At 37.0% G+C, this 14,665-nt stretch overlaps 1 protein-coding gene across 5 annotated transcripts in view; it reads right to left on the bottom strand.

Moving 5' to 3' along the window:
- The window catches only part of CACNA2D1 (calcium voltage-gated channel auxiliary subunit alpha2delta 1), a 358,410-nt gene that overhangs the window by 295,705 nt on the left and 48,040 nt on the right, over positions 1 to 14,665 (bottom strand). For all 5 annotated transcript variants that reach the window (XM_012568886.5, XM_030291341.4, XM_041721401.2 and 2 more), the window contains exon 2: positions 12,503 to 12,584. In XM_012568886.5, coding sequence (XP_012424340.1) covers positions 12,503 to 12,584 — 82 coding nt within the window. The remainder of the gene's footprint in view (positions 1 to 12,502; positions 12,585 to 14,665) is intronic.

Below are 14,665 nucleotides of genomic sequence, written 5' to 3'. Positions count from 1 at the left end.
CCAAGAAAGCCTGACCAAGGCTGGCTTCACAACTTGTATTTGTCAGTGATTTCAAAAGAATAAAATTCAGAACAACTCTCACACAAAATAAAACCCTTTGAGATTTACACAAGATTCCACACAGACCTGAGTCAGTGACTTTCTTTCTCCCTTTTTTTGTTTTACCCCATGGCAGGGCTGGGAGCACCAATCTACCCTGCTTCAACTGCTAGTGAAAGATTTATCCTGCAAGCTCCTAAACAAACAGCATCAGAAATTACTAGGAACTTCACACACTTCTTTATTTTTCTGAAGTGTGAGACCTGTATCAACTACCAAGGAACAGTCTAATATTCATTAATTATTTAGAAGGTGTGTACATAATTTATTTGTTGCCTACTACCCTTTTCTTTAATTCACTGTAGCACTGCAGCAGTACAGCACAACACAACACAGGGAAATGATACACAGAATTTCAAAAGTTAACCAAAATCACTGTAATTTTCCAGCTTTGGAAAAGAGATATTAAATAGCTCAACAATTCCAGTAATACTTATGTGTACAAGGTAAATCTATGAATGTTTTTATTATTTCAGTATTCCTTTCATGACCACTTAGTTCAGCTAGGCTAAGACATCTCTGTCAACAATCACTGCCTTCTTACCAAATGGATTTCGCACCCTGGGACAAACTTTTCCTTCTCCAAACCTCCCACCTAGCAGTCTAACAAAATTAGCAAATGCTCATCTCAAATAGCCATAAAGGATGCTATTGGCAAAGGTGTGCTTATTGTCTTACAAAATACAATTTGACAGGCTCTGTAGCTTGTTAAAAGGAGTCGATTTGAATACAATTTACTAAATTGCTTTAACTAAATAAATGCAAGTTTCTATTGGCTTTTACATCTAAATATTTTTTAATACTTTTATCACTAATCTTTTGCTAAAATATCTCCAAATTGCCAGTAAAATCCTGTCACTTCTCAAAGAATAAAGCCTCATTGCATGACTAAGCAAAACCTGTAAGGTCACAGCACAAAAATACTTTCATTATCTTCTGAAGTCAATAGCCATGCACTTCTTTATTCAGGAGAGACAATATTAAAATTGCACATAATGAACTGCAAGGTTTTAGAGGGAACATGATGGAGAGAGTCACATTTAGGTGAAACAACACAACAATAGTTGAATGTGACAAAGATTAGAAAAACTGGCAGCTCCTCAGCAGAACGTGCACCTCTCTGTTCAGTCTTCAAGGACATGTTTATAAATCTCTCACAAAGAGATGTTCTCCTTGCTTCCTACAAAGCTCGCCAGGGCAAGTCAAACACTTCTGCATAAATTGAGAGAGAATGAAAGACATTATTACATGGCTCTTGCTATATTGTGGCAGGCATTTGGGCTGGCCCTAGCACTGAAAATATATTTAAATGGCCCTCATGCTGTATCGCACTCAGGAAAAGAATTACTTTCAACTGCAGTAGAACTCCTTTGCCTCTTTGTTTGTTTGTTTGTTTGCTCTGAACATGTGAGTCACCCAGTTCAAAAAATAACAGAGCCTTTCCTTCAGGCAGTGGTAACTTGGCTGAGGGCCCAAACATAGGACATGAACATGCCAATCTCATTTCCATCACCAAATACTTCCATGGACATAGAAATCATACCAGCCAATGTCTTCAGAAGTTCAAACACAGAATTTCAAATAACCATTATTATATTATATCATATCATATATTTTTATTATTGTAGGTATTCTCCTTTAACTGAAATTTTAGTAGCCAAAAACAATATAAGATCTGCCCAGTACAAGAAAATTCTATCTTTTTACTAGTGTATCTTATTTCTAAAGCTGTATTTTTATATATTCTATATCTCTATATAGTTTCTATTTCTATATACATGCCAGACAATTTTTCTTTCTCATAAGACACTTCTTTTAATCAGAAGCAATTCATTGTGAAACTCATTGAATAATGCTAATTTCTAAGAAGCATTCTGTGTGTTCAAAGGAATCAGTCTGAGTATTTTATAGGTCTTACTCTCTGTTCCATATAGTATATAAATAAGATCACAGCTGCTCCCTAGCAACTCACAGATGCCTTCATTCCTGAAATTCATGGCAGCAACACAAAGGAGGAAACCACCCCAGTAGTTCACTGTAGCTGTTGCTTTTCAGAATCACTTTCCTGATCACTGACTGCTCTAGAGGTCTGGGATGACAAGTGACAGGGCAGCTGATGTGCTGGAAACCACAACTTATCATGGCGGTGACATGCACATTAGTGAAAAAAAAATTATCAGAGCAAGTTCATTCTCAAGTAAAACACTCAGACTGAATTCTGCAAGATGCTGGGACCACTTATGCCTCAGTTAGCATCAGAGAGAGGATAAGCAGTGCCAGAGTCAATGGGCTCACTCAGGTGCCTACTCAAAGGGAAGCATATAATCAGGCACACTTTGTAGGAATCATCAGCCCCTTTTGACTGTTGATAATTAATAAAGTAGTCCAGAGGACTTTCAAATTAAGAAGCAATTTTTGTAATTGCCACTTTGTATTTAAACCCTGATAAAACAGGAGTTCAGCTTGATACTTCTGCTACTTTACATAGGAAAAGCAGATTTTACATCCCCCCTTGTTAAGAAAAACTTTTTTGAAGGTATTTAATTTTGCTCCCTAGTGATAAAAATACAGTATTAAATAACAAGATGACATAATTTATTGGTTTCATAGCAGTTTAGGCTTTTAGCTGAGACTAAGAACTCAAAAACCCCAATTCAAGAGTACAAGTGTGTCTTTCTTGAAACAGAAGAAGAACAACAGGAAGAAAATGTTTCACATTTATTTTGCACTTCTGGTATATCTGGAGATGGGCACTTAAGTAATTTCTCAAATTCACTTATTCATAAGAAATTTTAGCCTGCCTTAGCTGTTGTTAATGCATTTTGTCATCTACTGACTCTCTCCCCAAAAGTAACTTTAAATCTCAGGGAACTTGAGCAGGTTTTTTTTTTTGCTTTTTACTAACCACAGGACTTGGAAAATTATTAGCTCTAATATTTGGGGTTTTGTTTGGTTTAGTGTATGTGGGTTTGTATAAAGAAAATGTCAAAGGCCATCTGAATATAAGTACCAATAGGACAGAATTTATTACTGTTGAAGCCAACAGAACATTATAAATTAATCAAGAACAGTGCTTTGATCAAAGATTATCCAGATCATCAAATAGTAATTAAAGCTACAGTAATATTAGGTCATCTCTTCCCTTGAGCTTGTGCAAGCTTTGCTAATGCAGCCACCTATTCTTAGTGACTTACAGCTGCCTTTGTTTGCTGGAAGAAGGAAAGCATCAAAATGTCAGTTTATTGCTAAGGGAGTAGAGAGAGTGTGGATTTGCAAATAGTAAATGAAGCTCTGTGTGTTTTGACAATCTCTTTATTTCCATTTGGATTACAAAGAAAACTTGCAAATATGTATTCAAATTTCCCAGCTTGCATTTTTAAAAGTGATTTCATTTTCCCAACATCTCATGACTGGTCAGCAATGTTAAAAAAAAACTGTTAATAACTTTGGGAGGCCCTAACCAGGATAAACCATCTCATACATTATTATAATTCCAGTACATGGACTCTGACTCCTCAGTAAATATCTGAAACGACCACATTTCACTGTACCAAAACCTTCATAATTCTATTCTAAATGTAATCCTGACCTCCCTTCCCCTCACCACACCCCTCTCAGAGACAGCAGACTGGTGCCCTCACCTTAGGAATGAGGGAGAAGACAAATTTGAATAGTGTGCAATAGCCTATTTATGTTCAGAAAGAGTGCAAGTCTTTCAGAGGCTGGCTTCATACACTCTCACTCAGGAAACTTTCTCATATCTATTTTATTACACATTGCTAAGTTAATTTAAAAAGTTAAATTGTCATTCTCTTTTTATAATTTTTTTTTCCTTCTTTTCCTTAGAAAAGCAACATAACAAAACTGCACTTTAGTGAAAATCTTCAGTTGTAGGTGACCAGAAGCACTCCTAAATATGGCCTGAACTCCAGGAATTTTCAGCAAATATAAAACTGGTATATATATATAAAATATATAAACAAAATTTATATATAAAATATATATAAACAATATATAAAATATATAAACAATATAAAAATATAAACAATGAGGATAAAAGTGCTTCAACAACTTTAAAATAGTTGACTTGTTTGAATTTTCATTTCAAGATTATATAAAATGTAGTTTTGCTTTATATGGGTAAAAAGTTTTCTCTGTGTTTTAAAGAAGTTGGTTAGTATTTTTTTTTCATTGAGCACAACAAAAAGAGACAAAAGGAGAAAAGAAAGAATCTAACACATTTCTGATTTTTGAGATCAGTCATTGTGAACTTCACTGAGTGGAAAAATTTGAGAGAATAGAAAATTTTCCTTATTTCCCAAATTTAAATCATGTAAACATTTGCCTTCCTTTCTTAAAGCACTGGAGAGTACACCCAGGATATACAGGAAACAGCTCCATAGTTACACCAGTTGTGTCTACATTTGTTGTGGTATCAGTTACATTTTACATTTTCAGGGATGAAGAAGGATGGACTGCACAATATATTATTGTTTTATATATCAGAAGTATCCTAAAGTCTTGAAGGGTCAAAATATTAACAAACTCCTCAAAACCTATGGCATTCACAACATTTCAATCAAAAATTTCATTTTCTAATGAAATTAAAACTTACAAAGTCCACAGCCAGGACCTCCAGAGAAATGTTCACCAAATGGATTAATTTGGCCTGTTATTCTTAAAATCAACTATATTTTTTTTAAAAATCCAGTTCTTGCATTTCTTTTTTTTTACTTTTTTTAATCATAAAACTCTCCATGACTTCAACCTTAACAAGGGTAAGCGTAGCATATTTTGGAATGTGTCCATATATCACCTAGGTCCATCTGCTAGCTCATCAGAGAATAGCATGAGGTGCAAAATTCTTTGCCTCTGGCTAAAACATATACAAATAAAATCGAACTAGATACATACAGTAGTTATAAATAATAAATAAATAAATAAATAAATAAATAAAAGAGCTGGTGAAAATAAATAGAAGTTTCAGCTCCATGTATCTGTTTAAAGTTTTCAAAATATAAATCCAAATTTTTATAAAGCTTTTGCTAATTCATTCAATTTACTTTATAAATGTAAAGAAAGAACTACATAAATATCATGCCAATCATTGAGCAAATAGTAGGAATTAAATTGTTTGCTGCTGAGTTACCTGCCAAATCACCTTCTTAAGCAGGAATTGCAGGCTCCTATGACAATAGGGAATATCTTCCAGATACAAGTCTAAGATGAATTTTAAGTAAGCTGTTAAAGTCTCCCCTTGCACAGACCTCTACACAGATAATGAATGAAGAAGGCAGGCACTATATGACAGCCTCTCTAGGTCTAAGTCAGTGGTGTGTATGTAGGGCTTCCAAAACAGAGCTTCTAAGACTAATTTAGCTAAAATCTGTAGAATCCAACAGAAAGTTACTCTGGGTTCTAATTCCTTCTGGCAGACAGAAGCTTTCCTGAACATCCCTGCTCCAGGGCAGTTGAAATCAGAGATCAGTCTTTCTTACAAGTCATTCATGTCAGTTAAACTCCAGAGACTGATCCAAGACCTGGAAAGCTGAAAGTGTGGCCTGGGAAGCTGCTGCCAACGTGAGTGCCTGAGCAGACTCACACCATCTGTGCATCAGGCACACAGACCTCACACTGAGCAAGGGATGAAATGTGCTCCTGCAGGATCTCGGCTGGGCTGTTCACTAAAGAGCTAATTATTATAAAACAGCATTCAAAAGATAAACTAAATAAAAATCTTCTAACAATTGCTGGTGGACTCATTTTGTGAATGAAACTCATCACCACATATTATATACCCATACCTAGCTGGCTCTCTTTTTTTTTTGTAGGATGAAACAGTATTTTTATCTCAGCAGGAATATCATTTACAGGCCAAGTCAACCTATATGGATTCACTCTACAGCTCCTGGAACTGTAATAACAGCACGCCTTATGAACATCATGCATGGATTGTTTTTGCAGAGATGTATCAAAAAGGAGACAGATTCAGGGAGTAGAGTTCCTTGGAACTGCCTCTCTATCTGATGCTTCGTTCATTTATGCCATTGCCTGAAAAGGTTACGCTACACAAGATGGTATTTTTTTGCTGTAACAGCCACAGTGAAGCTCCAGTGTGTCACATCAAAGCTCTTTACACAGATCCACATTTTTTAATTCAGTGTTTCTGTAAAAGAGGATTCTCTTCAATCAGTTTGGAACAGACATGCACTGCTATAAGGCATATTCTCTAATCCAAGGCTTTCCTTTTTGGGTACTGCAGGGTTCCCCTCCTTCTCTCTCTTCTGTGCCTAGAGGTATTTTAGGAGCTGAAGTCCAGAAGCATACTTGTAGTAGTTTATTAGATTAAATGAGCTGTCAATTAGCTTAGTCATGAGTCTTTGCTGTGAACAGTCTATATAAAAATGGAAGTTGTGCATACTTGCATGAAAATGGAACTATGTACTTAATTCTGTAGTTCAGTAGGTTCTTCACCTTTTTTTTTCCTGTACGCTGAGGTATATAGTTTTAGATTAGAATGCAACTTTGAACTTTGTACATACTTTTGTCTTTTCAAAGACAAAACACCAACTGAGAAATGCAGCTCGTGAGATCAGCCTCAATATTTACTTTGTTATGTGGATTTTGAAATTCTATTAAGCTGCTGTCTATTCCTTCTTATTTTTTCCTAACAGTCTATTTGTTCTGTAGAAACCACCTATCACTCATACCAGAGCAGCTTCATAATGCCTAAATGCACAGGGAGTTCATGGGTAAAACAAAGTTACATGAACCTTCTTAAGCTGAAATGACAATTACATGACTATCTGTTGCCATTGTTTTTGCTGGTTTGGTTTTTTTTTAAACATAATACTTAAAACACTAAGAGGAATATACTAAGTTGTGCTTTGTTGAGAGACAGTTAAAGAAGCACACAGGAAAGGATTTTCCTGTGTATCCTGTATTCCTGCTTTAAGGTCTCAAGTTGGACATACAACACCTCCTTATAAACATTCCCTTTGCTCTTCTAGGGGAAAAAATTCTTAGGAAAGACTAAGCAGTAACTTCATCAGCTGGGCAACTACAGCAGCAGTAGCCTCTACTTTTTGTGTAAAAATCTGTTGGGTTTTTTTTTAAATACTTTTTACCTGCTTGGCTTGTAAATTAAATGTTGTTAGTCACGATTCTTAGCAAATGTAAATTAGTGTAATCCACTGCAGTCAGTGGAGCTCTGCCAGTTTTCAACCAGCTGAGTATTTTGGCATCTTGAGTCCCGACTTCCTGCCTTGTTGAAGCAATCATTGCATTACTGTAATGAGGATATTACATGGGTATTACATCCAACTTGGAGTTCTCCCAGATCTCACCTAAACTCACAGTAATGTCCAAAAAAGCAGGATTTAAATATGTGCTTTAAATCTATTTTTGGAAGACTATTTTGAGACCATTCCCAGAGAGTATCACATAACCAGAGAATGTGCTGACTTGGAAGAGGCCCACAGGGATCATGGAATGCAACTCCTGGACCTGTGCAGGACACCCCAATCCCACCGTGTCTCCTTTGGGCATCACAATAAACACCTCTCACCTGCCTCTCCAGCTCCTTGTTTCTTCTACCCCAGTTATGCTACTTCACCTGGTTCAGGCTATGGATAAGAGTAGCCTCAATGTAAAACTCCTAATTTTAAGGGCATCCAAACTTTCTTTTGCCGTTTTTTTTACTACAGGCATTATACTGCTGTCATCATTGCTAACAAGAGAAAACGTGCATAAAATGTGCATCAGCACAAACATATTCATATTTTCAGAGGCAGAATCACTAACGAACTCATAAACTCCCAAATATTTTGTCTTTTTAAACACTATGTGGAATACTAACATACTGTTGTGCATCCTCGCTATACAGGTATTTTCAAAAGTTGTGATTAGTGACGTTGCAATGGCTACAATTACATCTGCAAAGGCAAGAGAAAGAGTGATTAGTCACTAGGACAAGATTGTGACTCCAAATCACTGTAAGAAAATTGTCAATGAAGAAAAAAAGGGAATCCTCTTCTGAGTGATTCCATGAAATTTAGTACATGTTGAATTCAAACACCTTAAATACAAAAAATACTTTCCTTGGTTATCTATGTCCACACTGCAGAAGAAATTAGACTCTTACCAAAGCACTGATCTCAACAGGACAGCTATCCACTTTCCACATACCTCACCTGACTGTAATGGTCACCTTCATTTTTACTTTCTTATTCCTTTTTAAATACATATTACACTCTGACTTTTAAATCCCTTCTGCTGCAGCATGTCACAGTTGAGACAGCCACAATACGCAGAATATCACCATAAAATTTCAGAAAGCTTTAAGCATCTGCCCATACAGAATAACATCATACCAATCTGTAGGCTGCAAGCATCTGCCCTTCTTGTTCTTTAGCCCAACCTTTTATCCCCTCATGTTCATGCAGTGCCCCTGTGTGCCCTCTGTTCCCGTTGGTGTTGCTCAGTGCCCCTGGGCACTCCCTGGCTCATTGCTGTCATTGCTGCTCACCTGCTTTTCACAGCTGTACCCATTGGAGATGAGGCTGGACTGCAGCCCCCCTCCCAATTTCCACCAACTGTGTGCCCACACCCTTCCAGTCAAAAGTTCTCCCGGTCTAAAACCAAAATATTTGAGAATTAAGACAGTACTCCTATCACTCTCCCTCATGGTCATGAAAAATAAATTTTTGTTACTTCTGCAGAAGAGACCATTTTACAGTGTATTTCCCTGCAGCACAAAGACCCACACACATCCAAGGCACATCCAAACACAAACAGTACTGATGAACCCTGAGATAGTTTCAGCAAATTATGGGGGCACCATTAGCACTGCAGCTAATTGAAAAAGCTCTGGTTAATTGTGCTACTTTGAGAGCTATCTTGGTCACTTTAGAGATCTTCATAGAAGACTTAATTGCACAAAGCAGACACAGATCATAACTTTACCTGAATCAGTGAGAATTCTTCCTGTGAGTCCAGGGAAAGATTGACCATGCTGTGAAATTATTGTAATCTGTTACATGTTCTTGCTAAGAGCTTTAACTTCACACTTGGCAAAATTAAAATAAATTTTCCCTAGAACAAGGGATGACATTTCTCCTACCAATCTGACTATTACAGCTTTTGACAGAAAATCATGTTTACTATTTTATAATAGGAGCAATCTGCTCCTTATTTTTATATTATTCATTCTGCTTTCAGAGAGAGAAGAGGCAGAAAACCCAAACAAATTCTTTCTTTTTTCTGGTTTACATGAAGACTACAGGTTTGGTCCAAACAGTTCTGGAGTTGGAAGAAGAAATAAATCAGGAAAAAAGCTGAAAATTCAATCTGACTGTAAGCATTTTTAAAGCTTGAGCATCTGAAGGCAAATTTTGTGAATGAAAGTGACAAGCATGCAGGCATGCTGTTTTTCATGTCTTGTAGTCTCCATTTTTCCAAGATTGTGGTTCATTTCAGAAGAGATCTAACTAAATGTTAATAGGCAGTGAGCAGGAAAAGAAAAAGAATGTTATTCAGAAATGGGAAAGTGACAATAGCCTGTTAAAAAGACAATAGTGGGAGAGTGCATGGCTTACACCTTGCAGGGCTTTGCATTTTCCCTTGCAGCCAAAAGAGCTAATTAAAACCTCCTGTCTAGAAAAAGACATTGTACCACGTAGGTCAAACACATGGCTTTGATATAGTGGGATATTTTACATGGAAACATCCCTCTTCCATGCTTTTAATCCTAGGATTACAAGCACTTATCGATCATCTTGTGAATATCATCTGAGATAGCTCTATTTCCTTGAAGTCCATTGTAAATTCTGGCTTTTCAAAAGAAACTTACCTATAGTATTCACACACTCGTGTTTTTGTTTTTAGCACGTGAATGCCACTGTGGCAAAGTTGGTAGCACTACAGATTATTAGTTTTCATTATAAGACTGTTTAGCAGCTTGTAAATTTGCCAAATATTAACAATATAAACAAACATTTTCCTCAGGGAAAAAAAAAAAAAAAAAGAATGAAACATCAATCTCTCGGCTTTTCATTACCTATTTTACTATGTGGTCCTTACACAAGACGGCATAGAAAAATGGTGGAGACATTTATTTACTCATTGTTTTGGTCCAGTTAGAAATCCTGTGTAACTCATTTTCCTATTGCCTATTCATTGCAGATTAAAACCTCAATGCTGTGTATTTAAAGATATTTTAGTCTTTAGAGTTAAAAAAAATTTTAGCCTGAAATCACTGCAGAGATTTAATCAGCTAAATTGCTGAGAACACAGGTGTATTCTAACCCAGACACATTACTCCTGGAGAATGTCCCACCTCATCTGCAGTTCAAGATCAGATTTGCAGGTCTACTCAGTGGCAGAAAGAGGAGAGCAAAACTGAACTAAGGACAAAGGGCAAGTGGAAAATGGCAAGCAAAGAGTAAGGAGAAAATGAGACTGGAAGGGAAAGTGAAACAGAAGAAAATTACAGGTCTGGGACTGAGAATTAGTGATCGAGGGAAATGTGAGAAATGGGAAGAGAAATTCCTATGGAAGAGAAGAGATGAGAGTATTGTGACAGGCTGGCCACACACACCCGGACAGAATGTTTTTGAAATGCTAAGAAAAATGAAGGAGTTAAGAGAGAGGTGCTGATCTGGAAAAAGCTGAGCAGAAAGATCCTAAAATAGAGATAAGAAACTAGTGTAAAATAGGAAGGCAGACTGGGAAAGCAGCAAAGGCAGGAACTGAGACAGAAACATAGCATAGGTTGAGGAGACATGAAAGACAGCCAAGCAACACAGCAGGAAAGGAAAGGAAAGTTGAATGATGAATCAGTGGTAAGATGCTGAATGGAAGGGGAAAAAGAGGCACAGCAAGGGCAGAACAGATCAGATCACTCCTAAATTAGATAAGCAAAAAGGGACTTGTAGCAGAAACTCCCCACTAGAACCTGGGGACTGACAATTTGCAAGCCTTGCTGCCTCTGTCAGCAGATACATGTGAAATTCACCTGCAAAAACTCCAATGACAGTTCCATGCTTCCAAGCCTTATATTTCCTCAGGAAGCTCAAGTGCTAGACATTTTTGTATTGGAAACCCATGCTTGTATGAATATGATGATTTCTGTTAGGATTTCAAGATTTTATTTTCAGCTTGTTTATGGTTTTGAAAGATTAAAACATGCATATAAAACATCTGCCTTAAATTGTGTTGCAATATGATGCAGTCAAATATTAGGAAAGGCCAGAACTCAAATCAACTCTGCAATCTTCATTTATGTACATCGTGCATGCAGCGACACAGCCTTTCCTTTTATAAGACAGTGGTGATCTCATCTGAGCTAATGGACATCTGAGCTAATCATCCAACCTCCTCTTATAGTCAGTAAAGACAAAATGTCCTTCTGGGACAGGATACAAACAAGACATCAGTGTCTAGGCAAAAGGTCATTAAGGTCAAAGGGATACATTAATACACCATGCTAAATCTGACAACTTTACACATTGTTTTTCCTGTGTGTTTCTTAACGGCTTCAAGAATAGTTCGAAGGTATCTGCTCAAACCTCTGATATGCATTTCATGGATCATCTGAAATTATTTTCTGAAAACCAAATCTCAAGGCTTCAGCTCCCCAGCACCAGGGGCTTTTGCTGGCAAACAATAGCTCAGTTTCCTGATGCAGCAGCAAAATTCCCTTCACCTCAAATCAGAAATCCATCAGTTAAAAGAAAGAGCCATAGCTCTTGCGCAGGGATAGGGAGAGGTATGATCATATAGTTGTATACAAGATTGTGATGTATACATACATAATTGTATAGGCAGTGTAATTCTGACATGTTCTTAATTGTGCCTTCATTTTTCTGCAATGGCACATGCTTTGTCGCCATCTATGAATAGAATAATAACACAAAAAAATCTCAATGAGAGATTTGTAAATTCTTCTCTAAAACAAACGTGGTGCTAAATTTGAACAGCTGAGTAAAAGTAATTTTCATTCTCATCTGTGTTTCTGCTAACCAAAAGCTGCCTCACTTCATGAAATATGTGTCAGAAAGCTAGGTTCCCTTGCTAATAGAGAGCAGAATTCTCCACCACTGTGAATGGTTGCTTCCTGGATACCGTATTTGACAAACAGAACATAAAAGTGCTTGCTTCAGTGGAAGTGTTGCAACAATGGCAAACCTTATGTCTGATACTGCAAAGCTGATTAAATATTATCAATGAGGAACTGCTGCAACATTGAGAGTGAATGGATGGATGGATGGATGTTCCTCCTTTTTCTCTCACTAAGAACTGCAGAGTTTAATCCCCCAAAAGCATTTTTGTATGTTGGGATGAAATGATTGTAAAGCCTGGAAGATGCAAGCCCTTTACAGCAGCCTAGGACAGCTCTTCTTACTTCAGCAAGTCGGTCCACTCCGCTTGCAGTTCGTGCGAGCGTCACGAGATCTTCTTGCATCTTATCCACCCATGCTTTTATCCTGCAGAAAACCAAAAAGAAAGCAGAGGCATCCAATCAGATCACTGACAAATGAAAATGGCATACAAGCGTATAGCACAGAAAAATTGAGAAAATAAAAGGGATAAAGTTGAAAACAAAACATAAAAGACTTGTCTTTGAGGTTTTTCTTCCACTCAGCCTTGTTGACCTGAATCTGTTCATACATTTGTCTGTGGTGGCCACCATGCCATGCCCCTATAAACCCAAGAGGGCCATCCTATCTGTGTAGCCAAGCTGCAGCAAAGATCCCCACAACAGAGCTGGCACACTACCTGCCAGGACAACCTGCCTGCCCTGCAGCTCTCTCCCAGAAACGCCTCTCCGGAGTGCCCCAAGGTCCTACTCCCAACAGATAGTGCAGAGAAAAACAGCAGCTGGAAGCAGGCTTACAAACCACACTAGATTTTCTGGCTTGTAGCCTCCCTTCAAAGAAGCAACAGCAGGACAGGCAGCAGTGGCCACGAGCTGTTTTGGACAGACACGTTTGCTCCTGGCTGCTGTCACCAGGGAACAAATGATTTGCTGTCATGCCTGCTTTGCTCCCTGTGCCCAGTAAACCTGACTCTCTGGAAAAGCATTGGATCCAACACAGTTTCTGTGCCATGTCACGTTCTCTAGCAGGAAAGGAGCCATGGAAGTTTATTCCACTAAGATCCATGTTCAGAAGGTTGTCTTGCTTGCCTAGATAGAAAGTTTCATATCCAGCTGAACTCCCACATTATCCCTGCCATTATGCCAGCTTTCGGCTCAAACCTAGAACAGATAAACATATTTATCTCAGCCATTTCCCAGCCTTAATCATACACCCCAGGGATAACAACTTAGATTAATTCATTAATAAACACATAAAAAAAAGAAGATTACATTTTTGCTTCAAAATGGAAAATTTGCAAGACTAAGAAAAAAGATGGAAGACTGATATTACTCCTTTTTTCAATGGCTTTAATGAAAATATTTTCTGCTAATCCACAACCAATATCTTCAAAGAGTACCATCTCTATTATGGTCTCAAGTTGACTATTTTTATTAAAGGATGCTTCATCATGGTTTCTTCACGCATGAAAATCACATTTACATTGACTATAGCAATTATTTTCATTGTTGGTGTAGTGCTCCCAAACTTTCTCCTCTATACTTTCCTTTCCAAAAACTGAAATAAAATAAATTAATTTCCTGCTTTAATTTCAAATCTCCACAAAGCCCTATATTATAAAAACATTTAGTTCTGTATAAAAATCAGTTTATTTAAAACCATGGTGCATTCTGTTTACCGTGGCTTTATGACCATCATCTGCATCTGTGCAAAGCATAGTTACTGAAAAGCAAAAGTCCAAACAAGAAAATGTTATCATTTTCCATTTTTGAATGGTTTCCGTTTTTCTGTGTGGAAGAATGAGGTTTATGAAAGGTGAAAAATTGATACCCATTACGCAAAAGTGTTTTCAAAAGCATAAAATAAATAATTGAACACCCTGAGATTTTTTTATGATCCATTTCAGTTAGAAAAATTGTGGGTGCTATTTCTAACAGGAGTCAATAGAAAAAATCAGAGAGGATTGATTTTTAAATTGACTTTTTCCATTTCCTACTGCTTTATATTTTTACAAGAGATAATCCTCTCTGTCTTTAAACAAAACTGGAACAGTGGAGACACATATTAGTTAACTAGTTACTTAGTTAGCAATTACTTACTTAAATTTGAAATTTTGGAAGAAGCTACACTTAAAACCAGTAATTACTTACTATCACTTCTAAATGAAATATGAATCATATTTTCTTTTTAACGTGAAAAAATATTGATTTTTCAATAAATACTTCTTACATATTGTCTATAACTCCTCCTCCACACAATTAGCCCACACTTTGCCTTTTGAAATTAATCACCATTACTAGTTTTTTTTTCAGTTTGGGTTTGGTTTGATTTTGTTTTATTTAAATTGTGCTTGAGCTAGGCTTTTCCTTCAGTGTCAATGAGAAAGGGCATGTCCAGAGCTGAAACACTCTCTATTCAGCCAGGTGAGCTGAACCTATCTTCTATATATCTTCTAGTGGATCTCTGGA

This window comes from Taeniopygia guttata, chromosome 1A, assembly GCF_048771995.1.
Source record: "Taeniopygia guttata chromosome 1A, bTaeGut7.mat, whole genome shotgun sequence".
Classification (NCBI taxonomy): Eukaryota; Metazoa; Chordata; class Aves; order Passeriformes; family Estrildidae; genus Taeniopygia; species Taeniopygia guttata.
This window is presented reverse-complemented; position numbering and strand designations above follow the sequence as displayed.